Source organism: Brassica napus, chromosome A2, assembly GCF_020379485.1.
Source record: "Brassica napus cultivar Da-Ae chromosome A2, Da-Ae, whole genome shotgun sequence".
Lineage (NCBI taxonomy): Eukaryota > Viridiplantae > Streptophyta > Magnoliopsida > Brassicales > Brassicaceae > Brassica > Brassica napus.
Window position 1 is genome coordinate 2045959 of NC_063435.1, and position 24513 is coordinate 2070471.

General features: G+C 37.4%; 5 protein-coding genes across 9 annotated transcripts; 1 reads left to right on the forward strand and 4 right to left on the reverse strand.

The window, feature by feature from the left end:
• Positions 1-644: 644 nt before the first annotated feature.
• On the reverse strand, positions 645-2178 carry LOC106354437 (NADP-dependent alkenal double bond reductase P2-like). Its single transcript, XM_013794367.3, has 4 exons — positions 1910-2178; positions 1617-1797; positions 1369-1535; positions 645-1295 (listed from the first exon to the last, which is right to left on the reverse strand). The coding sequence occupies exons 1-4, from the start codon at positions 2144-2146 to the stop codon at positions 828-830; spliced, it is 1053 nt and encodes a 350-aa protein (XP_013649821.2). The 5' UTR covers positions 2147-2178; the 3' UTR covers positions 645-827.
• A 780-nt stretch (positions 2179-2958) lies between these two features.
• Positions 2959-7230, reverse strand: LOC106380427 (D-xylose-proton symporter-like 2). The gene is made up of 15 exons (XM_048748930.1): positions 7132-7230; positions 7000-7049; positions 6624-6721; positions 6130-6208; positions 5800-5859; positions 5643-5709; positions 5420-5544; positions 5237-5338; positions 4763-5131; positions 4640-4687; positions 4468-4530; positions 4134-4214; positions 3868-3966; positions 3582-3719; positions 2959-3264 (listed from the first exon to the last, which is right to left on the reverse strand). The coding sequence occupies exons 1-15, from the start codon at positions 7136-7138 to the stop codon at positions 3133-3135; spliced, it is 1518 nt and encodes a 505-aa protein (XP_048604887.1). The 5' UTR covers positions 7139-7230; the 3' UTR covers positions 2959-3132.
• Positions 7231-8636: 1406 nt separating this feature from the next.
• On the forward strand, positions 8637-16528 carry LOC106354431 (protein EXPORTIN 1A). 2 transcript variants are annotated; one of them, XM_048748936.1, is made up of 32 exons: positions 8638-8916; positions 9155-9271; positions 9738-9830; positions 9918-9989; positions 10143-10250; positions 10322-10404; positions 10527-10665; positions 10782-10850; positions 10933-11010; positions 11165-11227; positions 11321-11365; positions 11475-11582; positions 11712-11810; positions 11951-12154; positions 12261-12320; positions 12534-12644; positions 12849-12946; positions 13083-13191; positions 13430-13495; positions 13584-13682; positions 13761-13841; positions 13916-14005; positions 14157-14242; positions 14338-14418; positions 14513-14695; positions 14857-14923; positions 15042-15152; positions 15273-15380; positions 15465-15602; positions 15697-15834; positions 15946-16050; positions 16134-16528. In XM_048748936.1, the coding sequence occupies exons 1-32, from the start codon at positions 8818-8820 to the stop codon at positions 16254-16256; spliced, it is 3231 nt and encodes a 1076-aa protein (XP_048604893.1). In that variant the 5' UTR covers positions 8638-8817; the 3' UTR covers positions 16257-16528. The 2 variants fall into 2 exon arrangements, with proteins under 2 accessions (XP_048604890.1, XP_048604893.1); XM_048748933.1 differs by having other exon boundaries at positions 8637-8916; positions 13584-13841.
• LOC106354432 (flavonol 3-O-glucosyltransferase-like) lies at positions 16339-19412 on the reverse strand. Of its 3 annotated transcripts, XM_048748946.1 has the most exons (3): positions 17685-19412; positions 16593-17511; positions 16339-16546 (listed from the first exon to the last, which is right to left on the reverse strand). In XM_048748946.1, exons 1-2 carry the CDS (start codon positions 18172-18174, stop codon positions 16622-16624), a joined length of 1380 nt encoding a protein of 459 aa, XP_048604903.1. In that variant the 5' UTR covers positions 18175-19412; the 3' UTR covers positions 16339-16546; positions 16593-16621. The 3 variants fall into 3 exon arrangements, with proteins under 3 accessions (XP_048604903.1, XP_048604908.1, XP_048604898.1); XM_048748951.1 differs by lacking the exon at positions 16339-16546 and having other exon boundaries at positions 16554-17505; XM_048748941.1 differs by lacking the exon at positions 16339-16546 and having other exon boundaries at positions 16554-17511.
• Positions 19413-20636: 1224 nt separating this feature from the next.
• On the reverse strand, positions 20637-23573 carry LOC125575264 (serine/threonine-protein phosphatase 4 regulatory subunit 2-like). 2 transcript variants are annotated; one of them, XM_048748961.1, is made up of 8 exons: positions 23332-23573; positions 22683-22763; positions 22453-22501; positions 22254-22350; positions 21824-21876; positions 21367-21429; positions 20997-21267; positions 20637-20896 (listed from the first exon to the last, which is right to left on the reverse strand). In XM_048748961.1, exons 1-8 carry the CDS (start codon positions 23457-23459, stop codon positions 20844-20846), a joined length of 795 nt encoding a protein of 264 aa, XP_048604918.1. In that variant the 5' UTR covers positions 23460-23573; the 3' UTR covers positions 20637-20843. The 2 variants fall into 2 exon arrangements, with proteins under 2 accessions (XP_048604918.1, XP_048604914.1); XM_048748957.1 differs by having other exon boundaries at positions 20637-20905; positions 23332-23572.
• Positions 23574-24513: the final 940 nt, after the last annotated feature.

Sequence of the window (24513 nt, forward strand, 5' to 3'; positions counted from 1 at the left end):
TCAAACCAATTAAAACCAAAGTAGCTTTGGTTTGGGTTCGGTTTGGGTTTAATTCGGTTCGGTTCAGTTCGGTTTGGTTTAGATTTAGTTCGGTTTACATTATTATGGTCTAGTTTGGTTCGGTGTAGTTCGGGTTGGTTATAAAATATGAAGGCATCAGTTTTATACTTTTATTAAAAAATAATCAACTCATAAATGATAGAGTGAGAATATAAAAACGTATGCTACATGATTTTATATATAATAGTATTATTTGAATCGTATTTATAATTTTTTTTAAAGATATGAAAGTTATGAAAAAATGAAAAACGAAACTTTAACTAAAATTTGCAATATGTTAATAATATATATGTATATATATATATATATATATATATATTTTTAATATATATATATTGGATTATCGGTTTGGTTCGGTTTAAACCCAAACCAAACCAAACCGTTCGGGTTGAGTAAAACATAAACCAATTGGGTTACATAAAGAGCACGGTCTGGTTTGGTTCGGTTTAACTTCGGTTTGGTTGGTTCGGTTCGGTTCGGTTTGAGTTTTTTGCCCATCCCTAAGATTCAGTCTTCTTGGTTATTAGTCATTTCAATCTTGAGTAGATCCTAGCATGACTCTTTGGCAAAAGAATTTCTTTATGTTGTTGAAGAAGTAACACAATTTATTTATTTATCAAGATAAAGATTAAGACCCTCACATTTTTTATAACTAACAGTGATTTTCTTAGTTGCAAGACATTATTCTATAATATTTAGAGTTTTAGACTATTTCTTACGTATTACACAAGAAAACAAGACCATATAGTTCAACAGTTTGGTACTTCTCAGTCAAGGTCACGAGACACCACGACAAGCTGTTTCCCAACGTTCTTACCATGAAACAGTCCAACGAGCGCAGCAGGAGCGCTCTCGAGCCCGTCAGCAACATCTTCCACGTACGTTATCTTCTCTTCTCGTAGATAGGGAAGAACAAACTCCAAGAACTCAGAGTACTTGTGCAGGTAATCGATGGTGTTGAACCCTTGAATACGTATACGTTTATACGTAATGAGCCAGAGGTTGTATACTGCTTCAGGAACCTGCAGGTTGTACTGCGAGATCATTCCACACGCTGCGATGCGGCCGTGTGGTCTCATGTTAAGGATCACTGCGTCAAGCATTGGGCCTCCCACGTTCTCAAAGTATATGTCAATGCCTACAGGGAAACACCTTTTTAAGGCAGCATTGAAATCACTTTCTTCCTTGTAGTTGAATGCATCATCGAATCCAAACTTGTTCTTGAGAAGATCAACCTAGATACATCAAAGGGACTTGATTCGTTAACCTGAATCAAGAAACCGTGCTGGTTACAGCTTAAGAGATTACCTTCTCTTTGCTTCCTGCGCTTCCAACGACATAACAACCCATCAACTTAGCGAATTGTCCCACAAGCTGACCAACAGCACCAGATGCAGCTGACACAAACACAGTGTCTCCTTTCTTTGGTGAACAGATCTCATAGAACCCAGCATATGCGGTCATTCCAGGCATACCTGCCAAAAACAGAGGATAGTGTATAAAGACAATACAAAACCTTTCTTCTTTCGGAAAACACATGGAACTGAGTAACATACCAAGAAGGCCAGTGTAGTGGGATAATGGAACATCATTATGATGGATCTTGAAGTGAAGATTAGGAATAGGAGTAATGACACTATACTCCTCCCATCCAACAGCTCCCCAAAGCAAGTCACCTTCTTTGTAATCAGGGTGCCCTGAGTCCATCACTTTAGACACTCCAAACCCTGAGATAGGCTGCACAAAACAACACAACCACTCTTGAAAGCTAAACCAACTGTTTCTCGAAACCAAACAGGGGAACAAAAATGTTTGGTCATATTAAGTATACAGTAGGCTCTACATGTACCTTGCCGGGAATGAAGGACAGAGCAGTAGCGGGACTAGAGGGATCAGGCTTTCTCATACGGTTGCGCATGTAGGGATCACAGGACAAGTAGAGATTCTTCACCAACGCTGTCATTGATCCCGCAGGTACCTTAAGATTTACGCTGGTGGAGTTGATCAAAAGGTCGGATTCGCTGAGGAATCCGGTAACGTAGTCTCTGAAGATGACTTGCTTGTTGCTCATTACCATCGTCTCCATTACTCTAAGATGTTTGTTTTTTTTTCTTGTTAACTTCTCAAACGTTTTTATTTCTCAACTTATATAAGCCACAGGTTTAGGAGATAATCAAGAAGGTATCTTCGTGTTAGAGTTAACCTTTATTTTCCAGTAAATTATTTTCTCTCGGACAGTGATCTTTTTGAGACAAGTGTTTAGTGATTTAATTCAATAGTTTCGGGCTGAACAAACCGGTTTACGATTTAGTTTCAGTCTTGTTTCGGTTTTCAAAATTTTACCGCTAAAAAATAAATACAAACCATTTATAACTCGGTTAGATTAAGGTTTGGTGTGAGAAATTTTCAGTATGGTAGTCGGTTTGAGTTTGGTCTATATAATAAGAAGTAATTATTGAATTAGTATTACCTTTCATTAAACCTCTAGTAATATTACTAATATATATTTAAAAGTGATTTATATATATATCTAGTCTTAATGTGAAAGAAACGGTTTTGATATATGGCAATGCAAAACCAATGAAGCTAAAATTAGTTGCATAAGCACCATTTCTTGCGCAATAGGTGCGATGCAAACAATGTGTTTACTATGTGATCTTGTCAATAACCATACCAAACCAGTTCAGTTGCTATTAATCTGATTTAGTCGTGCACAAAAGAAGAAGAAAAGGTTGTCTTGGATTTGATCTTAAGATTGAATTATCCTAAAATTGTAGGATTTTGCATGTTGAATTTGTTAGCGAATTGGTATATATTTTTCCTAATAAATTCGAAAAGAAACTCGTGTATTTAGTGTCATTTAATTTCTGCTCTTTATTTCTTCTACATAAGAACATATTAAAGTCTCAAAACTTTATTTTATAACATTCACTGTGGTGAAAGTAATAAATTATTACACAGATTTTTAAGCACTAGTGTTTTGTAAATGTGATGATAATTGTCTCTCGAGCGTCTGAAGCAAAACATTGCTCAGGACACTAAGGAAGTATGAAGATCTGTTGTGCAGAAGGTTTAGAGGCATTTGGCTTCAATTTCCTCGAGAGTGAGACCCTTTGTTTCTGGCACAATGAAGTATATGAAGAGCAGAGACAAGACACATATCACACCAAACCCCATAAACAGTATCCCAGCTCCAAATAACTCCTGCAAAATAAAAACAGAGCCCCATGTGAGCCAAACAACATGTCCCCGTTCTGAATCAGAAAAGAAAATACAACAGAGACTACACATATGAATTCCATTGCAACACAGTCCAACATAAAGGTCTCAAAAAACAAATAACTACCAACTGTGTATATATCTTTCACAGAGTTTCACTGCGACTAACCCATGAAGTAACATATTATATCTAGCCAATCATTTACGAAGGGTTTTGCTACAAACTTTAAGGAATTATCTATTCAAAAAAGGCATAAACAAGTGATGATTTTTGTTTCTGAAAGGAATGGTAGATGGATTACCTTTAGGGGTGAAAAAGCAAATGTCACAAGCGCATTTGCACCGAAATTCACAAGTACTGCTAGGCTGAGCCCTCGACCTCTTAATTTAAGGGGAAATATCTCTGAGATCATCAGCCAACCAATCGGACCAAAGGATAGCTGCAAGATTAATCAGAATAGAAACATTTGTTATAGAACACGTCTAGATATAGCTGCCATGAGATTCATGAGAAAGTCCATGCTACTTTTAGGACAAATGCGGAATACAAGTTTGATCAAGCAAAACTTCGGTTAATTATTTGTTTACCTGGTAACAGCCCACATAGAGCAGCAGTGCAACCACAGCAACAACTGGTGCGGCGCTGAAAAAGATGTAGTATGACCCCAGCAGGAACAATGAGACAACCTGTTTGACATTAAAAGTTGCAAGTCAAGAAATTGGGAGCATTGAGTCCTCTATATCATTGAGCTCAAATATTTACTGAGCTTGACGCGAATCTAGACCAAGTTTGCAGTAGATTTAGACTAATTATGATGAGAAAAGACAAGGGTTGGAAACAACAGAGGACATACCATGCCACCAACACCACCAAGAAGCAAAGGTCTCCTTCCAAGTCTGTCGATAACTACCACAGCTACTCCTGTCATAATCAACTGTAGCAACAGAGGCGAGCGTTATTTCTTGCAGGGTTCCATCAAAACATTTTTCTTAGGTTCAAACAATTTAGTGGGGAAACATAATTCTTAAGATCTGGCTCTAAACTCCTTCAACTACGCAACTGTCACTCTTTAAATTCACCAGTAAAGTCTCTTACAGTGTTACCAACAAAAAAAGCTTACTCAAAACCTAACACAGTTATAATGAAACTACTTCTAACACTGATAACAGGTCAAGGAAACTGAATACCTTCAATAGACCAAGTAGAATTGAGACCCTTGTTGCATCACCTGCAGCAGAGAATCCAGCGGTCTAACAGGAAAATTTGGAGAGGGGGCAAAAGAAGTTAAAAATCCTCTCGCAACTGAAACAAAGCCAACATTACACTCTACAGAAAGTTTATTTAAAGAAGAAAGAAAACCTGCAGTATTGATGGCGCATAATAAAGAACACTTGGTTGCCCAGTTATCTGCCATTTGACAAATGAATACATTAGCTATCACTCTTCTACGAAACCGCAACGATTAAGTTTGACTGTACCGACCTGCTGAAACAAGACTAGACCTCCTCCTATGATGAGAGCTTTCTTGCACTTCCCTTGAAACAGTTCACCAAACGTGGCTTCTTTATCCTCCCCCACAAAAGAAAGCTCAGCCAAAATCTCATTTACTTGTTCCGCAGCCGAGTCAACAAAAGCAGAACCTCTAAGGCGGCAAAGAGATTTGATCGCAGCTTCCTTTTGGTTCTCCACATTCCCTTTTCCCTGTATGACACGCAACAAAAGCCACCTAGGGGATGCTGGGAGCCACCACATCCCAATCCCCATGATAACTGCCAAAGGAGCACTCGTTGCATACATGTAACGCCAACCCGAAAGAGTATTCACCGTAAGACTACCGATTCCATAACCTCCCTGCGTAAAATTGTCAGAGGAGATGTGAGAATAACTTGTTGGAGAAAGAGATTTCAAAAACGAGAGGAGCAACTCAACTGCTTCACAAAAGCTTCAAGAACTTACAACCATCCCAAGGACTATGAAGAATTCCTTTAGTGATACCAGCTGCCCACGTATCTGACTTGGAGCAGTCTCTGCAATGTACATTGGAGCCGCATGCATTGCCTAAAAAATAACATAACATGCCTCTGCTTAAAACAAAGTTTCAGAAGCCAAACACCAAAGAAAAATTATCAGTCTTCTTACCAGTCCAACTCCAACCCCATAAGTTACACGTCCAATTATCAGAACGGAATAGATTGGTGCTAGTGTAGTCGCAAGGGCTCCAACGAGGAAAAAGAGTGCAGCCAGAACCAGCTCCTTTCTTCTTCCTTCCAAATTCAAAAATCCAACACTTCAGTTTCTTTTACACGTAGACAGTGCTAAATATTTATGACTGCCCGGTGAAGAAAGTGGTAAAGAAACCAACCTATAACGTCAGCAATAGTAAAAGCCACAGCAGAGCCAACTAAGGCACCATAAAGTGAGCCACTGGTCTGCAGAACATTTAACAATGGTTGGTAAGCAAATTTGTCTTTGTTTCAAAAAATAAGGAGACAGCAGGAAAGATTGTTACGGAGACTTACAACTAGACCAACATCCAGTGAGGACAAGTTGTACCATGAAATTCCACTTAATGAAGGCGACTGCAAGAGAGGACAAGCACAGTAAGAAACCAAAGTTATAGGTTCTAAAAGAATGTAAGCAATCAAAATAATGTCCTTGCAAGTGCCGAGAAAAATGGTTTGGAAAGTGTAAAAATATCATGATAATAGTTTTGATATCTAAGTCCTATGTACAGAGCTCTATAATAATTAGGCTATGAAAACAGTGACTAGAGACTTCTTAAAACTAGATTAGTTAGACCGTAACAAGATTGTAGGACTACATAGTTTCAGACAAGTTTAAAACTTTACCTGAAGTGAAATGGTTGCACACGAAGTTGCACCAATTTCATAACCATAAAGGAGTCCTCCCAGAGCTGGAAAGAGAAACCTAATAACGAAACAACAAACTTCTTAACATGAAACACAAATGCAAACAAGTGCGCTGCCATTATAATTTAAAATACTCAACAATAAGTTGGCAATGAATAAATAGAATGAAAAAAAAAAAAATCACTGGAGAGTATAACTAACTACAGATGCAGAAATACTGAATGGCAGCAATAGATCACTGGATTAGCTAGAAAAAAAAACGAAAACAGGCAAAGGTCCAAGCTCCTGATCATGAGTTGTGTTTCCACATGAAAGCGTTCGAGTTTCCTAGTCAGCATACATATTATGCTATACGACACGACATAAAACATAACCAAACAGGTCAGTCTGCAAATTTCATTTCACTCCAGGCATATGAAGACACACTTATGGTGAGATGAACAATGATCATACAAAGAGAAGAGAGATCTCACGGGAAGATGGCTGCAACGACCGAGTAGTTTTCTGGGGTATGATTGTCTTTAATAAGAGGCTCCCTTTCTGACCTTATCTCACCAGATGTTTTACCAACCTACAAATCATACATATATATAGTTTCAGCAACTTGTCAACGAAAACACTATCAGTAGCCCTACAAAGCATCTAAGCTCTAGTCTCATGCTACCTAATATGATAATTGCGATGTTGATGGCTCATACCCGTCTAGAAAGCTCTCAATGTTAGTAAGTTTTAGGAAATTCAAAATCAAACTCAACCAGAAGAGGAAACTATTAGAATGGTAAAGTCAAGAATCACGAGTGGGTTTAACCAAAAAAGGCGAAGTGAAATCAGCGGTGAGATGACTCATACCTCTACGAAAGCAGAAGAGGTGGGTTGCTGCTCCGGATCAAACGCCATAGCTGCGTTTCCAGCGATCGGAAAAAAATAATTGAGGTTGTTGCAATGAAACTCTTGTAATAATATATTGAATTCACTGTTTACTGTTCATAGACGCGAAAGAAAGATAGTGATACGCGTGGGAGGTTGGTTGGTAGCGATGACGATCCTTTATTTAGAGAGATTTTTTTTTGGTTTTGCTAGCAAATGCTGTCTGTTTTTTTTTAAATGAAAAATGATAATTTGGGAGCATATTTTACTATAGTAAAAAATGAAAAGAAGAAAGCAAAGCTAGTTAAGGATCTGTATATGCATCAATCAATCAAACTCTTTGACATATGATTTGTGGTGCGTCTTCGTTGATTAGTTTAAACCCACGGAAAATTAGTGTCTCAGGTTGAACAGTGACACGTGCAAGATCACGTGATTAAGCTTCTAGTCTCTTTTATCTTTGTCTTCGTTCTCTCTCTATGCCTAACACCAAGAGTCTCCGAACTTATATCCGAACTTGAATGTGATCTTACGTGTTGTCGAGTCATGAGAATCACTTTGTTTCTTATTGGAGAGAAGATCCCACATCGAATATATATGAAAGGGACTTGAGTAATATATAAGAGACTTGGGCCAATCCACTAATTGCCAATTGGTTTTAAGTTGGAATCGCCAATTTTTCTTTCTCTTCATAACACAGATGGGCGTAAAATGGGCTGTAATAGGTTGAGTTGTCAGGTTTAATAGCCCGGAATCAATCTGACTGTTACGGACAAGCCTTAACTCAGCTTGTTTGGTTTGTGTTCGATGCCCATGACAAACAGTGTTCAACTAATAAAAAGCGTCTTGTTCCCATTGATCAACAATGACCACTAGCATCCAACCATTAAGAACCCAAAAAGATGACTTGGTCTTTTTAATGGAAGGTTCTAATTTAAAACTAATTGATTATTAATAAATGAATTGACCTTAATCATAACATAATGATTATACTACAATATTAAATCTCATTAAAAATAAATAAAAACTTGTTAACGATCCGTAATTTTTTTTGTTGGCATCCATTTTTAAGTTTAAATTAAATAGTAATCAGGCTTAAATCATTATAAAGAGATGATCGGTCCGGCTAAGTCTGATCTATGAAAAAAAGAACACTGCTACATCTTGTCTCTTTAGCGAGGGAGTTCCAGATCCTGGATATACAACCGATACTGAACTCTAAGAAATCGTTCTTAGAAGTCAGAAAGAAACTAATTTAGAGGCAAAGGCCGGCCAGTCGGTAGAGTTAGCAATCATATCTCAGCTTTTGAATTTAAAAAGTTCATAGTTATAATATTTTTATTGATTGTTTCAAAACGTCAACTATCGATACAAACTGTAAAAACTGCGTTTACGGATACTAGCTGAAAAACTAGTCATGCCTTAAGAAAACTTTTGTCCATCATCAAGAGAACGTCTTAAACAAGTGGTCTGAGAAGTACGTTTCAAATTCAATAACAAATTAGTTTAAGAGAGGAATCCCAATAATTAATAAATAATTAATTAATTAGAGGGTTAGAAAAGAAGATGAAACCAAAAATTCAAAGTCGCTCCTTTTCTCCCCGTCCCCTGCGTCAATTCTAAGCTGTCTCCTCTCTCTCTCTTTATATACTTCCTTCCTTCCTTTTCGCACTGTTAAGCAATCCCAACTTCTCTCTCTAGATTCTCGTCTCCTTCCTCTCTCTCTCCTAGGGTTTCCGTCTCCTTCACTGTCAATAACCTATCGGAGAGCTCCGGAACACATTCCACCGCGACTTCGACATGGCGGCCGAGAAGCTAAGAGACTTGAGCCAGCCGATTGACGTCGGCGTGCTCGATGCCACCGTCGCAGCCTTCTTCGTCACCGGATCTAAGGAGGAGGTTGTTTCAATTTCTCTGGCTTCATCGTTTCGCCCGAGTTCTAGCATCGATTGGCTTAAATGAGTAGGGTTTAGGATTAGGTCGCTGTTAGGGTTTTAGCAGTGTGATGAATACGTTTGGGAACCTAATTGAATCGAAGTGATTTCATCGTTTTAGGAGTGTGGCTTCAATCTATTAGGGTGCGTTTGAGTTGTTAATTTGGAATTAATCGAGACATTGCTCCTCAAACTATGTGCAGAGAGCTGCTGCGGATCAGATTCTGCGGGATTTGCAATCGAATCCGGATATGTGGCTTCAGGTTGTTCACATTCTACAGAACACAAAGAGCATGGACACCAAGTTCTTTGCCCTTCAGGTTAGTTTCTACCATTCTTGTATGCTATCTTTTTCATTAATTGTTACTTGTTCATCTGCTGATATATCCATGGCATAATGCTAAATGATGTAATGCATGCAGTGTTGTTCGAAACACATAAAACTGCTAACAATCTAGTTGTGAGGCTCTTGTATCTGTTGATTATACGCATACTCTCATCGGATATGAAATTAGCTCTCTGAATATTTGTGTTTAGACTTTAGACTGATCAATGACTGTTATGCATTAACCTAGTTGTTGTCTCGTTTCTTTTAGAGAGATTTTGGTGTAGTGCATATGCTTATTTAGAATGGTTATGGCTTGTTAAATGTTTGGCATATTTTATTTGCTCTTATTAATCACTAATAATGCTTCCTGAAGTGGTTCCGTTCTTATCCAAGTGTCAATTAGAACTGTTCGTTGTAGTACTTAACAAACGAATACCCTTTTGTGATCCGCTTGCCAGGTTCTAGAAGGTGTTATTAAGTATAGATGGAATGCGCTGCCTGTTGAACAACGGGATGGAATGAAAAATTACATCTCGGAGGTCATTGTACAGGTATATACTTTTTGGATGCGTTGTGTTGTTCTCTGTATATAATTGGGGACTTATGGTAACTCCTTTGTCAATGATGTTTCCTTGCAGCTCTCGGGTAATGAAGCGTCTTTCAGATCGGAAAGGCTCTATGTCAACAAACTAAACGTTATCTTGGTTCAGGTATCTGCAGCACTGCCTGATAATATGCAATGCATTTACTTAGTTGCAGTTAGTCTATTTGGTTTTTGTACTAATGTTTATGGATTTGGTTTCAACACAGTTCATTCCACCCTGTTGATCTTCCGGCATAACATATATTCTGATATTGCACAGATAGTGAAGCATGATTGGCCGGCAAAGTGGACAAGCTTCATTCCCGATCTAGTTGCCGCTGCTAAAACTAGCGAAACCATCTGCGAAAATTGCATGATCATTTTGAAAGTAAGAATATTTACATGATTCTGTTATCAGTTATCACTTGAAGCAATAACATCTCTTCCTTCCTCTGTTAGCTCCTAAGCGAAGAGGTTTTTGATTTCTCAAGAGGAGAAATGACTCAGCAGAAGATTAAAGAGCTGAAACAATCTCTAAACAGGCATGTTAAACTTTCTGAAAATCTTATATTTAGTTTGTGAAATACTAAATCTTTATATTGTACATGTTGGCTAAGTAATCTCGTATCTATTATTTACCTCTTTGTGCTTTTTCTATGTGCAGCGAGTTTAAACTCATTCACGAGTTATGCCTATATGTCCTCTCAGCATCTCAAAGACAGGATCTTATACGTTCAACACTGTCTGCGTTGCATGCCTATCTATCTTGGATTCCGTTGGGCTATATTTTTGAGTCTCCTTTGGTAATATACTCAAGATAAGAGGGACTTTGATGTCAATACACTTAAAATAAGATTGAGATCGATGTTAATTGGCCTCGTATTTATGTTGTTCTGATCTCTGTTTCGCTTGTTTACAGCTTGAGACCCTCCTTAGATTCTTTCCTGTGCCAGCATATAGAAATCTCACACTTCAATGTCTAACTGAGGTATTTCAATTTTGTGTACAGCTTTCTTATTGCCAGTTGAATGTGTTACTGAATTTTTATTGGCTTGAATTTTTTCTGCCAGGTTGCAGCTCTCAATTTCGGAGACTTCTACAATATCCAATATGTCAAGATGTACACCGTATTCATAGGGCAGCTGCAGGTATATTAGTTATCTTCTTGTATTATCATCTTTTTGCTCGTTGACATTCCGACTCTTCTAGTTTCATTTCTAGTCATTAAATGTATTAATTAGATCTATTCATGCTTTTATTGGCTTCTTGCCTGATGCTCTACACTTGTTCTCATTTTTGCAGACAATTCTCCCACCGAGTACAAATATCCCAGAGGCATATTCAAACGGAAGTGATGAAGAACAAGTAAGTATTTTCTCTGCACTTTGTTTCGATGCAGCCCGTTGATTTGAATAACTTACCAAGGTTATGATTCTGTGCGTCTTATGTCACCTTTAGGCATTTATCCAGAACCTGGCACTATTTTTTACTTCGTTTTTCAAGGTAAATCTTATACTTTGCTGAGTTACTGAAATTTTGTTCACGGTCTGTGTTTTAAAAGCACTCCACATCTATTTCTTAATTGTTTTGTATCTCTGCATTTTATATGCAGTTTCATATACGAGTCCTGGAATCAGCTCCAGATATTGTCGCCTTATTACTTACGGGTCTCGAATATCTCATCAATATATCATATGTTGATGACACTGAAGTTTTTAAGGTATGTAAATTGTGGTTACCAGTATTATTGCTATTAATACAGTTGTATATCGCGTTTTCCCCTTACAATACTCTTATGCTCTTTATCCGCCATCTGAAAAATGACGTTTTCTGCTTGCGTGTGGAGTAGGTTTGTTTAGACTACTGGAACTCATTGGTTCTGGAGCTGTTTGATGCACATCATAATTCGGATAACCCTGCAGCAAATGCAAATCTGATGGGATTACAGGTAGGATGGATTCCTTGACTAACGGATCATTTTTTTAATTCTTGCATAAGGTTGATACTACTTGTGTATATTGTATTAGTTAAACTTTCATTGCTTTTATTTTGGTTACTAACTTTAGACGTTAACTTGCATATTCCTAGATGTCTTTCATTCCTGGTATGGTTGATGGCCTTGGTTCGCAAGTCATGCAGCGGCGTCAACTTTACTCGAACCCTATGTCCAAGCTAAGAGGGTTAATGATTAGCCGTATGGCGAAGCCTGAAGAAGTGCTTATTGTTGAAGATGAAAATGGGAACATCGTCCGTGAAACTATGAAGGACAATGATGTTCTTGTTCAGTACAAGGTACTAGTTTCTTGTCCAGTTCATGTTACTTCTCTTCAGCTAGGTTAGACATATACCAGCAGTGCCTTGAATTCAGAGAAATTTTCTAACTCGTACTAAATTGCAGATAATGCGGGAGACATTAATCTACCTGTCACACCTTGATCACGATGACACTGAGAAGCAGGTACGGTATAACCATGATGATACTGGTCTCTGCTTATTGATTTGTGAAATATATTGAAGATTAATATCTGGGGTGTGTATGATCTAATGCTTATTGATTTGTGAAATTTTCTTTTTAGTGGACGTGTTATTAGGTTTTAGTTTCTCTGGTAGTTGTCTTTAGTTGATTTAATGCTATTTTGCTGACGTGAACTTCTGATTGTCTCTTTAAAAGATGTTGAAGAAGCTAAACAAACAATTAAGCGGGGAGGAATGGGCATGGAACAATTTGAATACATTGTGCTGGGCTATTGGGTCTATTTCTGGATCTATGGCAGAAGATCAGGTAAATTTCTTGTTAGCGCTTAGCCTAATTCCTGTTAAAGGGAAGTTCTTGTTGATACAGTTCCTTTCTTGTTAGCCTCAGGCATTTCATGATACTTCTCATGATTTATCAGTATCTGCTTCTTTGCTTCTTACTATGTTCTGGGATTGACTGTTCAACCGTGTTAATTCTGTGAGCTCCGTGTTTTCTTTTCCTTTTTTCCAGGAAAATAGATTTTTGGTGATGGTTATTCGTGATTTGTTGAATTTATGTGAGATTACCAAGGGAAAAGACAATAAAGCTGTCATTGCTAGCAACATTATGTAAGTTTGGTCCTTCATATTCTGCTGAATTTATTCCTAAGGATGTTGTATATCCAATATTTCTCAATAATGCACCAGATTTATGCATACTTAACTGAAACATATGGTCTCTCTGTTGTGCTTTGACATTGTTAAGGTATGTCGTTGGCCAGTATCCGAGGTTCTTAAGGGCCCATTGGAAGTTTTTGAAGACAGTTGTGAATAAGCTGTTTGAATTCATGCACGAGACACATCCTGGTGTTCAGGTAGTCTTCCAAACTTTTAATGTTCTGAGATACAGTTATCCAAGTGTAAATTCACATAAAAAGAAACGGTATTCGCTGTTAAGAGTCCGGGATTAAGATTCATATAAGTTCTCGATTATTATCATATTGGTGGGAAATGAATGCTCATCTGTTCAAAGCTAGCATCCGATTCTTTTATGTTCCAAGCGTTCTTCCATATAATTTGCAGCTTTCTGATTAAAGATGCCTAACCTTTCAGGACATGGCCTGTGATACATTCCTGAAAATAGTGCAGAAGTGCAAGCGTAAATTTGTTATTGTCCAGGTTTGTATCGCTATGTTCAGTTCACCTTTCTTATCCTTCCATTGTCTTCTGAATGGGCGCCTAGTTATATAGTTCATTGTGCTTCCAGGTTGGAGAGCATGAACCATTTGTATCTGAACTTCTGTCTGGCCTTGCAACAACTGTTCAAGATCTTGAGCCTCATCAAATTCACTCATTTTATGAATCTGTAAGTTTTCCAGACGTGTGTCCAGTTTGGCAGCAGAGCTATTTCTTTTTTGGGATTTCATGGGTTCTCTGTCTCCAGGTTGGTAATATGATCCAAGCAGAATCAGATCCTCAGAAGAGAGATGAATATCTACAGAGGTTGATGGCACTCCCAAACCAGGTATCTTAATAATCATGTGGCTTCTTAACCTTTGTTTACGTAGTTGGCTAAACATGTTCTGTGTTATGATGTAGAAATGGGCAGAAATCATAGGACAAGCACGCCAGAGTGTAGAATTCCTCAAGGATCCAGATGTGATACGCACAGTGCTTAATATCCTGCAGGTCTGATTTCTTACCTATATCTCATAATGCATTATTATATCATCACGTCAAATCATGTCATCTTAATAATCGACTTTGTGCATTTACTGGTGTTTAGATATATGATTTATTGCGAGGTGTAACTATTAACATGTTTTTTTTCTTCATGCAGACAAACACTAGTGCTGCTACTTCACTAGGAACGTACTTCTTATCCCAAATTTCCTTGATATTCTTGGATATGTTGAATGTGTACAGGTAAATACATTATTTTAGCTTTTACTAGTTATAGTACTCTTTCTTGTATTATATTAGTTGGGCGCTCATTTTATTTTTCTCCATGGCTGCACCAGAATGTACAGTGAGCTTGTGTCAACCAGCATTACTAGTGGGGGACCATATGCCTCCAAGACATCTTTTGTAAAACTCTTAAGGTTTGTTTTGTTGTATTCATCAGATACAGACGGTTCTTGATGCTATAGTTTTACAAACTGGCGTAACTATATATTGTAATGCTTTTCTGTACAGATCTGTCAAGAGGGAAACCCTTAAGCTGATTGAAACCTTTTTAGACAAAGCTGAAGACCAATCACACATAGGGAAACAGTTTGTGCCTCCAATGATGGAATCTGTACTCTGTGACTACGCGAGGAATGTGCCTGATGCTAGGGAATCAGAAGTTCTTTCACTTTTTGCAACGATTATAAACAAGTATGTCTCTTATTAGTAATTAAGGATGTGTACCACCTGCTTAATTATGGATTGTTTTCTTCCTAAGTATCATATGATATGTGCATAAATTCAAAAGTATTGCTACAAGATTTGATTTGGAAATTTACTTTCCTTAAAGCTGGCATGATTTGTTCTTTCAGGTACAAGGGGACAATGTTGGATGACGTGCCAAACATATTTGAAGCTGTTTTCCAGTGTACGTTGGAGGTAATAAAATTTTATGGACCGTTTCTTTGTTACCCACACTACAGACGAGGAACCTTAATGGAGGTGATGTATGCTTTGTATACTATATTGAAACTTTCCATTTTCCATCCTTTTGCAGATGATAACTAAGAACTTCGAAGATTATCCAGAACACCGCCTCAAGTTTTTCTCATTACTCCGTGCTATTGCTACATTTTGCTTCCCTGCCTTGATAAAGTTGTCAAGTCAGGTTGGTGAATACGTTTTGCATATATTTTTTCTTCGTGGGATCTAAGGAGCTTATGCGCCTTAGTTCAAGCCTTGATTCATCATTTGGATATCTTCCTTACTGTCTTGTCATTTGCATCAGCAACTGAAGCTAGTGATGGATTCAATCATCTGGGCATTTAGACATACCGAGAGAAATATCGCTGAAACTGGGCTTAATCTATTGCTTGAGATGCTGAAGAACTTCCAGGTTTGGTGTTTGATTCCTTGTTTTAGCTCTTTGGTTGTGGCTTATATTATTTCTTGGTCTAACATTTATCTCTGATTGTGACAGCAATCTGCGTTTTGTAATCAATTCTTCCGTTCTTACTTTATACAAATCGAGCAAGAAATATTTGCTGTTTTGACTGATACCTTTCATAAGCCTGGTTTCAAGCTGCATGTGTTGGTGCTGCAGCATCTGTTTTGCCTGGTAAAACCGTCTTTCCTCTGCCATCTTATCTTATCGTTGTCCTGGGAATGACTAGGTTTTGTACGCTTAGACATTTGTTGATTATAAATTTCAGGTTGAGAGCGGTTCTTTGACGGAACCTTTGTGGGATGCTGCAACGGTACCGTACCCGTATCCGAACAACGCTGCGTTTGTTCGTGAATACACAATTAAGCTATTGAGTTCTTCTTTCCCCAACATGACTGCAGCAGAGGTAAGTAAAAGCTTAAAATCTGCCAGATTTGCTTTCATCTTTTCGTTTTATGTTGTTCAAGATTCCTTTTTCTTTCTTTAAGTCTGATTTTGAATATCAATAATCATACAGGTCACACAGTTTGTGAATGGACTTTACGAGTCAAGAAATGACCCTTCTGAATTTAAGAAAAACATTCGTGACTTCCTTGTACAATCCAAGGAATTCTCCGCTCAGGTATAGTAACTTTTCTTTGAAGAAACAAGTCATTCAATTGCTTTAAATAACTCGAGTCAATTTTGTTGAATATAAACTTTCAGGATAACAAAGACCTCTACGCCGAGGAAGCTGCTGCGCAGAGAGAGCAAGAGCGTCAAAGGATGCTTTCGATTCCTGGTCTTGTTGCTCCTAATGAGATTCAAGACGCGATGGTAGACTCCTAAACAAAACAAGAAGAAGAAAGCTTTTTGGACACAGTGAAGAAAGAGTTGAGGAGATGACATTAGTTTCCCCTGACTGTATGTATCTCTGCTTCCTAATTCGACTTTGAGAATTGGAATAGCCAAGAAAACAGAGATCTTTTGGGGGTAACTTTAGTGTCTTGTTTGGTTAATTAATTTGGTTAATGTTGATTTGAAACTTAGGGCGCTTCTCTAGTTACATGGTTTGACCTTTTTTGAGTGTTTTTGTTAAATCGATTCGTGTTTTAGGTGCATGACAATGTTTTAACTCTGTTATTGTTTTTTTTTTTTTTTTTTTTTTTTTTTTTTTTACTCTGTTATTGTTACCATTAATACAAAATGTGTTTTTAATTTAAAGTGGTCACAACTGCTTCCAACAATCCTTTGAAATTCTCAACGGAGCTTCCTTTCTCAGAGACAGCTTCGTGAGCTTGTTCTCTAAGCTTCTCGGCATTGCTCTTCATCTTCTTACCATCATCTTGAACCAAAACTCGATCCAAACACTCCCCGAAACCATCTCTCGTGAAGACTCCATCGATAATCGTCATTCCAATCCCCCACACAGCCTCCACCGCTCTTCCGTTCAGTCTCTGATCCCCAAAGAACGGCCTGCAAATCATCGGCACACCTCCGGAAACACTCTCCAACACGGAGTTCCATCCACAATGCGTCACAAACACACCCGTTGCTTCGTGTTTCAGCAGCTCCACTTGCGGAGCCCATGGAACCACTATCCCTTGCTCTCTTGTCCGTTCCAGAAACCCTTTTGGTAACTGAACCATGTTCTTCTCCTTAAGCGACCAAACAAACGGCACTTTGCTCGACTCCAACCCTTCCGCTATCGCCACAAGCTCTCCGGGAGGCGGTGTCATGACTGTACCAAAGCTAATGTACGCTACAGAACCAGTCCTCTGCTTCTTGATCCAAGCCAGACAGCCGTGAGGATCTTCCACTAGTGCATCCGCTTGAGATGTAGATGATAACAACGCGAGAGGACCAATATTCAGATAACGTTTGAACTCCGACTTGAGGTTATTCGTCAGTGTATTATCTAGCTCTTCAAATGAATTGATGAAAACCGCATCGGCACGAGGTAAAGCAAGACCCATTTTATGCAACGTGTCTGAAAAAACAGAGTCTAAGTTCCCAAACACAACTCCTTCCGGTGTGTCTTTGACTCTGATCATCTCCATTCCAGAGATAAACCCTAGTGTCTCCTCCATACACCCATCTACTTCTGTAGAAGCAATCAAAATCATTACCACAAATATACATATAATCACTGCACATTCTTCAGAATCACAATTTTAGTAACCATTCCTTTTTAACTAAATAACTAATTTTCTTTTAATGGCTAACGACAAAAAAAAACACAAGTGGTAGTTTAGTTTTATTTTTTTTAATTATTACCATTCACACGTACGGATTGTCTGATGAGATCTGTGTAGAGATGAACAGACAGCGAGTTTGGTCCGGCTGTCCAAAACGCAACCCATGTCGCCTTCATCTCGGCCGCCATATCCGACGCGAACCAGAAGAACGCATCCGTCAACATGCACGTCACTTTCTTACCGGCGTCATTCTCCGCCGACGCGATCGCTTCCCGGAAACTCTCCAGCGCCGCTACGAGAAACAGCTCGATCGCCTCCTGTGGTCTCCCGGAGAACACGTATCCCTCCGGGACGCCGTCGGCGACGTCGTGGACGCGGATGTTCGATGGGAGATCTGAGGGGAATAACGAGAAGTTGGATTGGGAGGTGTTGAAGAAGGAGAAGAGTGTTGAGGGAGAGGCGGAGGCGAGACGGCGCGTGACGGAGAGGAGAGGAGCGGCGTGAGTGCCGAAGGGGAAAGCGAGGACGGCTACGTGTGAGTCTGTGGTTGGCTGGTCGGTGTTGGCCATGGTGGGAGAGTACAATGAAGGAGACAAGAGAGAGAGAGAGATGAGAGATAGTGATAAATAGGAGAATGGAATGGCTGAGGATGAACCACCGAGCAAGTATAAAGCTCGTGATGGTGGTTGGTTGGTAATGGTAACACACACACTCTCTCTCTCTCTCTCTCGTTGAACTTTCTTATATGTTTGACGTAACACAAATATATCATATTATATATTGGATAGAGTTTTCCACATTTTTTGTTATTTCGAAATTGGTCAAAAGAACAAGATATTAATTTCCATGTTAGTGTAATGATTTTGTAAAAGGACATGTTTCTTCGTTTGTGCATATTATTTTTCGTTAAAACTATTATAAGATTTTCATTTAACAGGAGATTTGTTATCTATTTTTAGTAGGAAATCGAATACTTTAAACCAAAAAAGATGATTATCATTTCAGAAAAGGAAATGAAATGTCGGTGGTAGGATAAGTAGCATTCATAGTACGTAGTTAATGTTGATTGTTGAGTTTCTCGATGAAATGTTACTGTGTTTGGTATGGCCCCCTCCATGATAAAATAAATAGGAGTACGTAGTGGTAGGTAAAATTCGTGGTTCACATATCTCGTAAAGGCTCTGATGATCAGATGGTGATATATGTGTGTGATTACGTTAGAAACCCAAACCCTAATTGCATATTTGTCGGATGCTGAATTAAATTCGAAATAAATTATATGATTTGGGCCGGAAGCGTATGTATTGATACTTTCGTTTTATATAACGGGATGCCGGTAATACTATTAAAATGTGGCATACACGTGTTGTTTGTTTGGTAGTTACAAACATAAGTAAATGTTTTTTTTTGTAGGTAACAGATCTCATATTATGACATTCAGTAATCGTCTTGGAGTACTCTCTATCTTAATTCTCGTTTCACTTGTGTAGTTAGAGTAAGAGCAACCCCATTAAGGGTTTCTAGTCTAGGATATCTAAAAGTACATTTATATGTATGTATATATTACATAAGTGTGTAATTGCGGAGTTTTAAGTTTTACGGAAACGTAATCCAAAACAATATATTTTGAATTATGTTTTCCGTAAATATTAGAACCCCGCAGTTACATACACTTATATATATACATTTTTACATACTTTTTTTTTTGGACAACTATCAATGGAGTTGATCTAACAGGATGAGCAGAACAAAAAACATGTGTATGGGTTCAATTATGTGAGAGTCTCTAGCTATAAATAGTAAGAAAAAAAAGTCTGCAAAAGAGATAAAAAAGCAATAACCATCTCTTTTATATATGAATATTCTGGTGGGAAGACTTGTTCCTGAAATCCTTTGAATCTCTTTCAAATGATCTCCTCCAAATCAACCTTCTGTCGCCTGGTCTTCTCTTCGAATTCTTATTTTCTCTCCTTTTCTTCCAGAAGAAGTCGGTGGATGGCTGGTCGGTGTTGGCCATGGTGATTGGTGAGTACAGTGAAGGAGACAAGGCAGTAGGGAGATGAGATAGTAATAAATAAGAAGATGGAATGGCTGAGGATGAACCACCGAGCAAGTATTGTGATGGTGGTTGGTAACACTCTCTCGTTGAACTTTCTTATGTTTGACGTGACAAAATATATCATATTATATAGAGTTTATTTGACATTTTGTTATTTCAAATTGGTTAAACCCCTTCCCCCCGAAAGGAGAGTATACCCGTTGAAAAGGATTATCCAAATTCGGAAAATGTTATGAGACTGAACCGGCAACCGTACTTCGTGCTAGAACAGGGAGCGGCTATTCTTTAAAGAATATCTACGAGAATAAACTGACAGCCTTTTTTATGGAAGAGAAAGAAAGAACAAGAGTAGTGTATTGATTTTGAAAAGGGACATGTTTCTTCGTTTGTACAAATATTTTTCATAACAGGAGATTTGTATACTACTTTAAGTAATCAATCGAATATTTTAAACTAAAAGAGTAACTATCATTTCAAAAACGGAAATGAAATGTCGGTAGAATGAGTACGTAGATAATGTTAAGTTTCTCGATGAAATGTTGCTGCGTTTTGGTATGACCCCTCTATGATAAAACAACATAAAAATAAATAGGAGTACGTAACTAGTAGTATGTTGTTGCGGTAGGTAAAATTAGTGGTTCGTAATCACTTGGAACTTCTCGTAAATTTAGTGTGTTATTGCGTTTTTGGTTCCTCTGATATAGCATATACATTCTCGTTTTCGTTGCTTGTAACATGTTTGCTGACAGTTTCGAACCTTATTACGCAGGATTCAGTGTTGAGTACAAAAATGTGATGATCACGGTTTGGGATGTTAGTGGCCAAGAGAAACTGGTCAAACCTCTTTGGAGGCATTACTTTAATAACACTTATGGACTTGTCACTTGTACGTTGTGTATAGCTTCTCTTGCCTTTTCTGTGTTCTATCAAAGACCATAATATATATATTTTTTGTTGGATTCATACAGGCAATTTCATTTTAAAATATTTTTCGTTTTTTAATTTTGAGAATCGATCAACCTTATGATCCAAAAATCTACACACAAACAACAGAAACTTCATAAAACTAATACAGTGAAAGATGATCCAAGAATGTCTCCTCTTAGAACAAACATTATATTCGAGGTCAGTTTTCAAAGCTGATCATGTTCAAACTCTCGTCTCTCGAAGCATACAGGTTCAAGGCAACCGTGAATCTCCCTCCTCGGCAGCCATTGAATCCGATGATGGTTCTGCAGCATCTAGAGAAGACAAGAAAATTAACAACTCAAGACGATACACAAATACATGCCCAAGAAGATGATAAAACGAATAGAAGAACGTATACTTAACTGGTTTCACTTGGCTTCTCACTCTCACTAGCCTTCGTCGTTGTCTCTGATGGTTCATCGATAGTTTCCATGTCAATAGTCATTGCGTCATCAACATCTGCTTCTTCTACCTCTGTCATTATCTCGTCCTTGTCCCCTCCCGCTTCTTCAATTCCATTTTGTGCCCAATTTGCTGCAGCAGTCCCTGTGTCTTCCGTTGCTGCGTTTGCATTCTCAGTGGTTTCTAATTGTGGGTCCGTGCTGATGGATAACATAGAAGTAACCAACAGATTCTGCAAAGAATGTCCAAAAAAATCAACAAGAAATGTTTATATCATCGGGTATAAAATCACGATTCACGAAGGTAATCAATCATTTCATATATGTACTACCTTTTCTAAAGCAAGAGCGAGCTTTGAGAGCTTTGGGTAGATACTCCTTGCAGCCAAAAGGATCTGTTGTACACAAATAAACCAACAAGCTTTCTGGTTATAAACTTATATAACAAATAAGAGAGGAGGTTTTATATGACACTAGTATAGCATACGTTGACAATTACAGCTTTTACAAGAGTTACAAATGGCTATTGTATGGTCTGCTGGTCTAGTAAGACGAGAGGAAACTCTTAAACATAGAACAATCCTGGTATACCATAGAATTTTAAGGAAATAAGTTGGTCTAGCAATCGATGAGGATGTAGAACAACAGAATGAAGGTGTGCAGTCGAATGATTCTTTTTCACTTACACTACCACGCAAGTGACTTTTTCTATTAAATCATGGTGAGTTAATATGAACATGATATCTCCTATACTGAAGTAAATCACGATGAGCAACCACATCTACTTACCTCACAGAGTCTCTGCAGAGTAAATGGAGGACCTTCGTCGAAATTAAGAAGGGCTACAAAACAAGACAAGAACAAATCAAAGGTCTGTGTAAAAAAAAAAGAACAGACAGAGTTGTAAAAGCATATATAAATTTGGAAAGGGTCAGAAGTCAGAACAACAAGAACCAGCTTTAACAACTGGAATGTATATCCCCTGACACAAGTCTCAGCATATGTTTTCATACGATTACAAACCAGCATTTCGTTTACACAAGTTAATTTACTGATTCTTTGCAGAGCGTTTAGTGATGATAATTTCGAGAAAAGAGGATTATTGGAGTTATAGCTAGTCGAGATATGTAACCCTTGAAGATTAAGCCCAAACGCTAATCTACAATACTATTTTTTTTGCAATCAAAGCAACAAAATTAACAAATGAGTAGATATTGACCTTCATCCAATCGATTAACCAGCTGTAAATAGGTTTCTCCTAGCGCTTCCTTTTGTTGTTCGTCCGTTATCTTTGCTTCAGGGTATTCTGACAGAACCTTTAGAGCGCACCGTATAGAAAGTGAGATAGAGTAATCATCGGGATGACTGTAGAATGATAATATCTATTCTAAGCACAATGCTAGTATACCTGAACATACCTTCTTCAACCACCACGACAGCATTCCCTTCAGTTTCTCCCAGTCCTGCCTGTAGTAAGTATTACAAGGTAAGATAGTAGTCAACTATAATGTAGGTATCAAGACCCTTAAACCTAGAATTAGTCAGAAAGAAAGCCACTCATAAACTCATTTTTAACTCTTTAAATACACCAATACACAATCGGTAAGGATAAGATACGATGCCAGTTATTAAAAAAAGTGGCATTTACCAGAACTTTCCCGTTGATGCTACCGCTTCTAATGTACCCTTTACTTCTTCCTCAGACATTTCTGCTTCCTGCACAGCCACTCTGCAATAACAATATCAACCTGTTTTAGCAAAGAAACTAGATAATATGAAATTAGTGAATTGACACCTGAATAAAAATAAAAATCTGGGAAGAGAACCACCAACACTAAGAAATTATGATGGTCAAACACAGAGACATCAATGGAATCATAACAAATAATGAAGATGTATGAAGCTAGAACTCGTGACCTCCTCATCTTGCAACCAACGCAGCCAATGGTGAACCAAATATAATAAACCTGAGTGTGATGTTCTTGCATCATCCTAAATATACATACAAGATCACGATACAAAGCTTAAACCAGATCTAAACCTACAACTTGTGGCATCATCATTCAACCAGCATATATAAAGCGTAAATCAGATAACCTAGATCCGGAGCCTAACATCGAAGACGTAGAGGTGACTCGTCGATTCGATTCGATTCGAAACATTTCTTCATATACACCTCAAGTACACTATACGAACTAGTATATCTACACTTAGAGAGACTGGTAGAGAGAACTCAAGAGCACAAGCAAGCAAGAGTGATGGAATCTATGATTACGAGAGCAAAGAAAGAAACGTACGAATGCTCGATGCTTTGGGGGAGTAAGGCGTGATCCTGGAGAGGAGCACCGTCACTGGGAGGAGGAGGAGGAGGGACGGAGGAAGTGTCGGGAGCTTCATGATGCGATGATGATGATTGCATCTCCATTTTTTGGCTTCAAGAGCAATCTCCGAGTACTAGCCCTAAAAATCCTGAACGCCGGGTAAAGAGGCGGAGGCGTTTTCAATTTCGATCCGAACCCGACCCGGATCCTAATTATCAGAAAAGTTAAATATTATTACTATTTATTATTTTAAATGTTTTATTTTTAAAATTAAAAAGTTTTATTTTCGTTACATTTAGTTTTAATTTCATTAGTTTTAAATATAGAGTAATCATTTGTAGTTTTTTATTTAGTTTAATTTTCTAATTTAATTGTATTTAAATTAGTTTCATTGTAAAACTTTTTTTTATTCTAGTTATTGTTTTAAATTAAGTATTTAAAGAGATACAAACTTAATGAAATAATTGGTAAATTAAAAACTAAGTAATAATAAGTAAAATATAAATAAAAAATAAGCAAAATATAATGGATAATTTTGAAAAGGTAATTAAATTATAAGAAAGTGTGTTGATTTTTTTTTTCAAAAAACAACAATAACAATTCATAATTTCAAACTTAAACTGCATATGACACTATTAAACTTTTTAAACCATAAAACTTGATAGCTTTTGTATGTATTTGTATACAAAGTTTATTGAATTTAACATACATCTTTCAAGTAAAGATCCTTCCATGTAAACAAGGAATCTATATATATATATGTATAAAAGTTATACTTTCTCTCCATCTTTCTTTCCTATTATTATCGATATCAATATCCACTATTTTTCAAAGATCCAAGACCTAAGTCCATATCGTCCAGCTTCTTATTAGTTTGAACCCTTTAATTTTTTTGAAAGAATACATTGTTACGTCACTGACATTTAATTTTAATTTTAATATTATTTATTTAAATTAAAAATCATAATTTTCCATATATTAATGATGATTGATACTATCCAGTTTTTTTTGTAAATAATATTAATTCTATTTTGAAAATTATACTCTTCATTTAATTTGAATATCATTTTTCGTACATAGTATTATTTAACGATCGAATATGAATATATACATAAAAATTTTAAAAAATAATATTAACTATATCATTTTTTACATTAT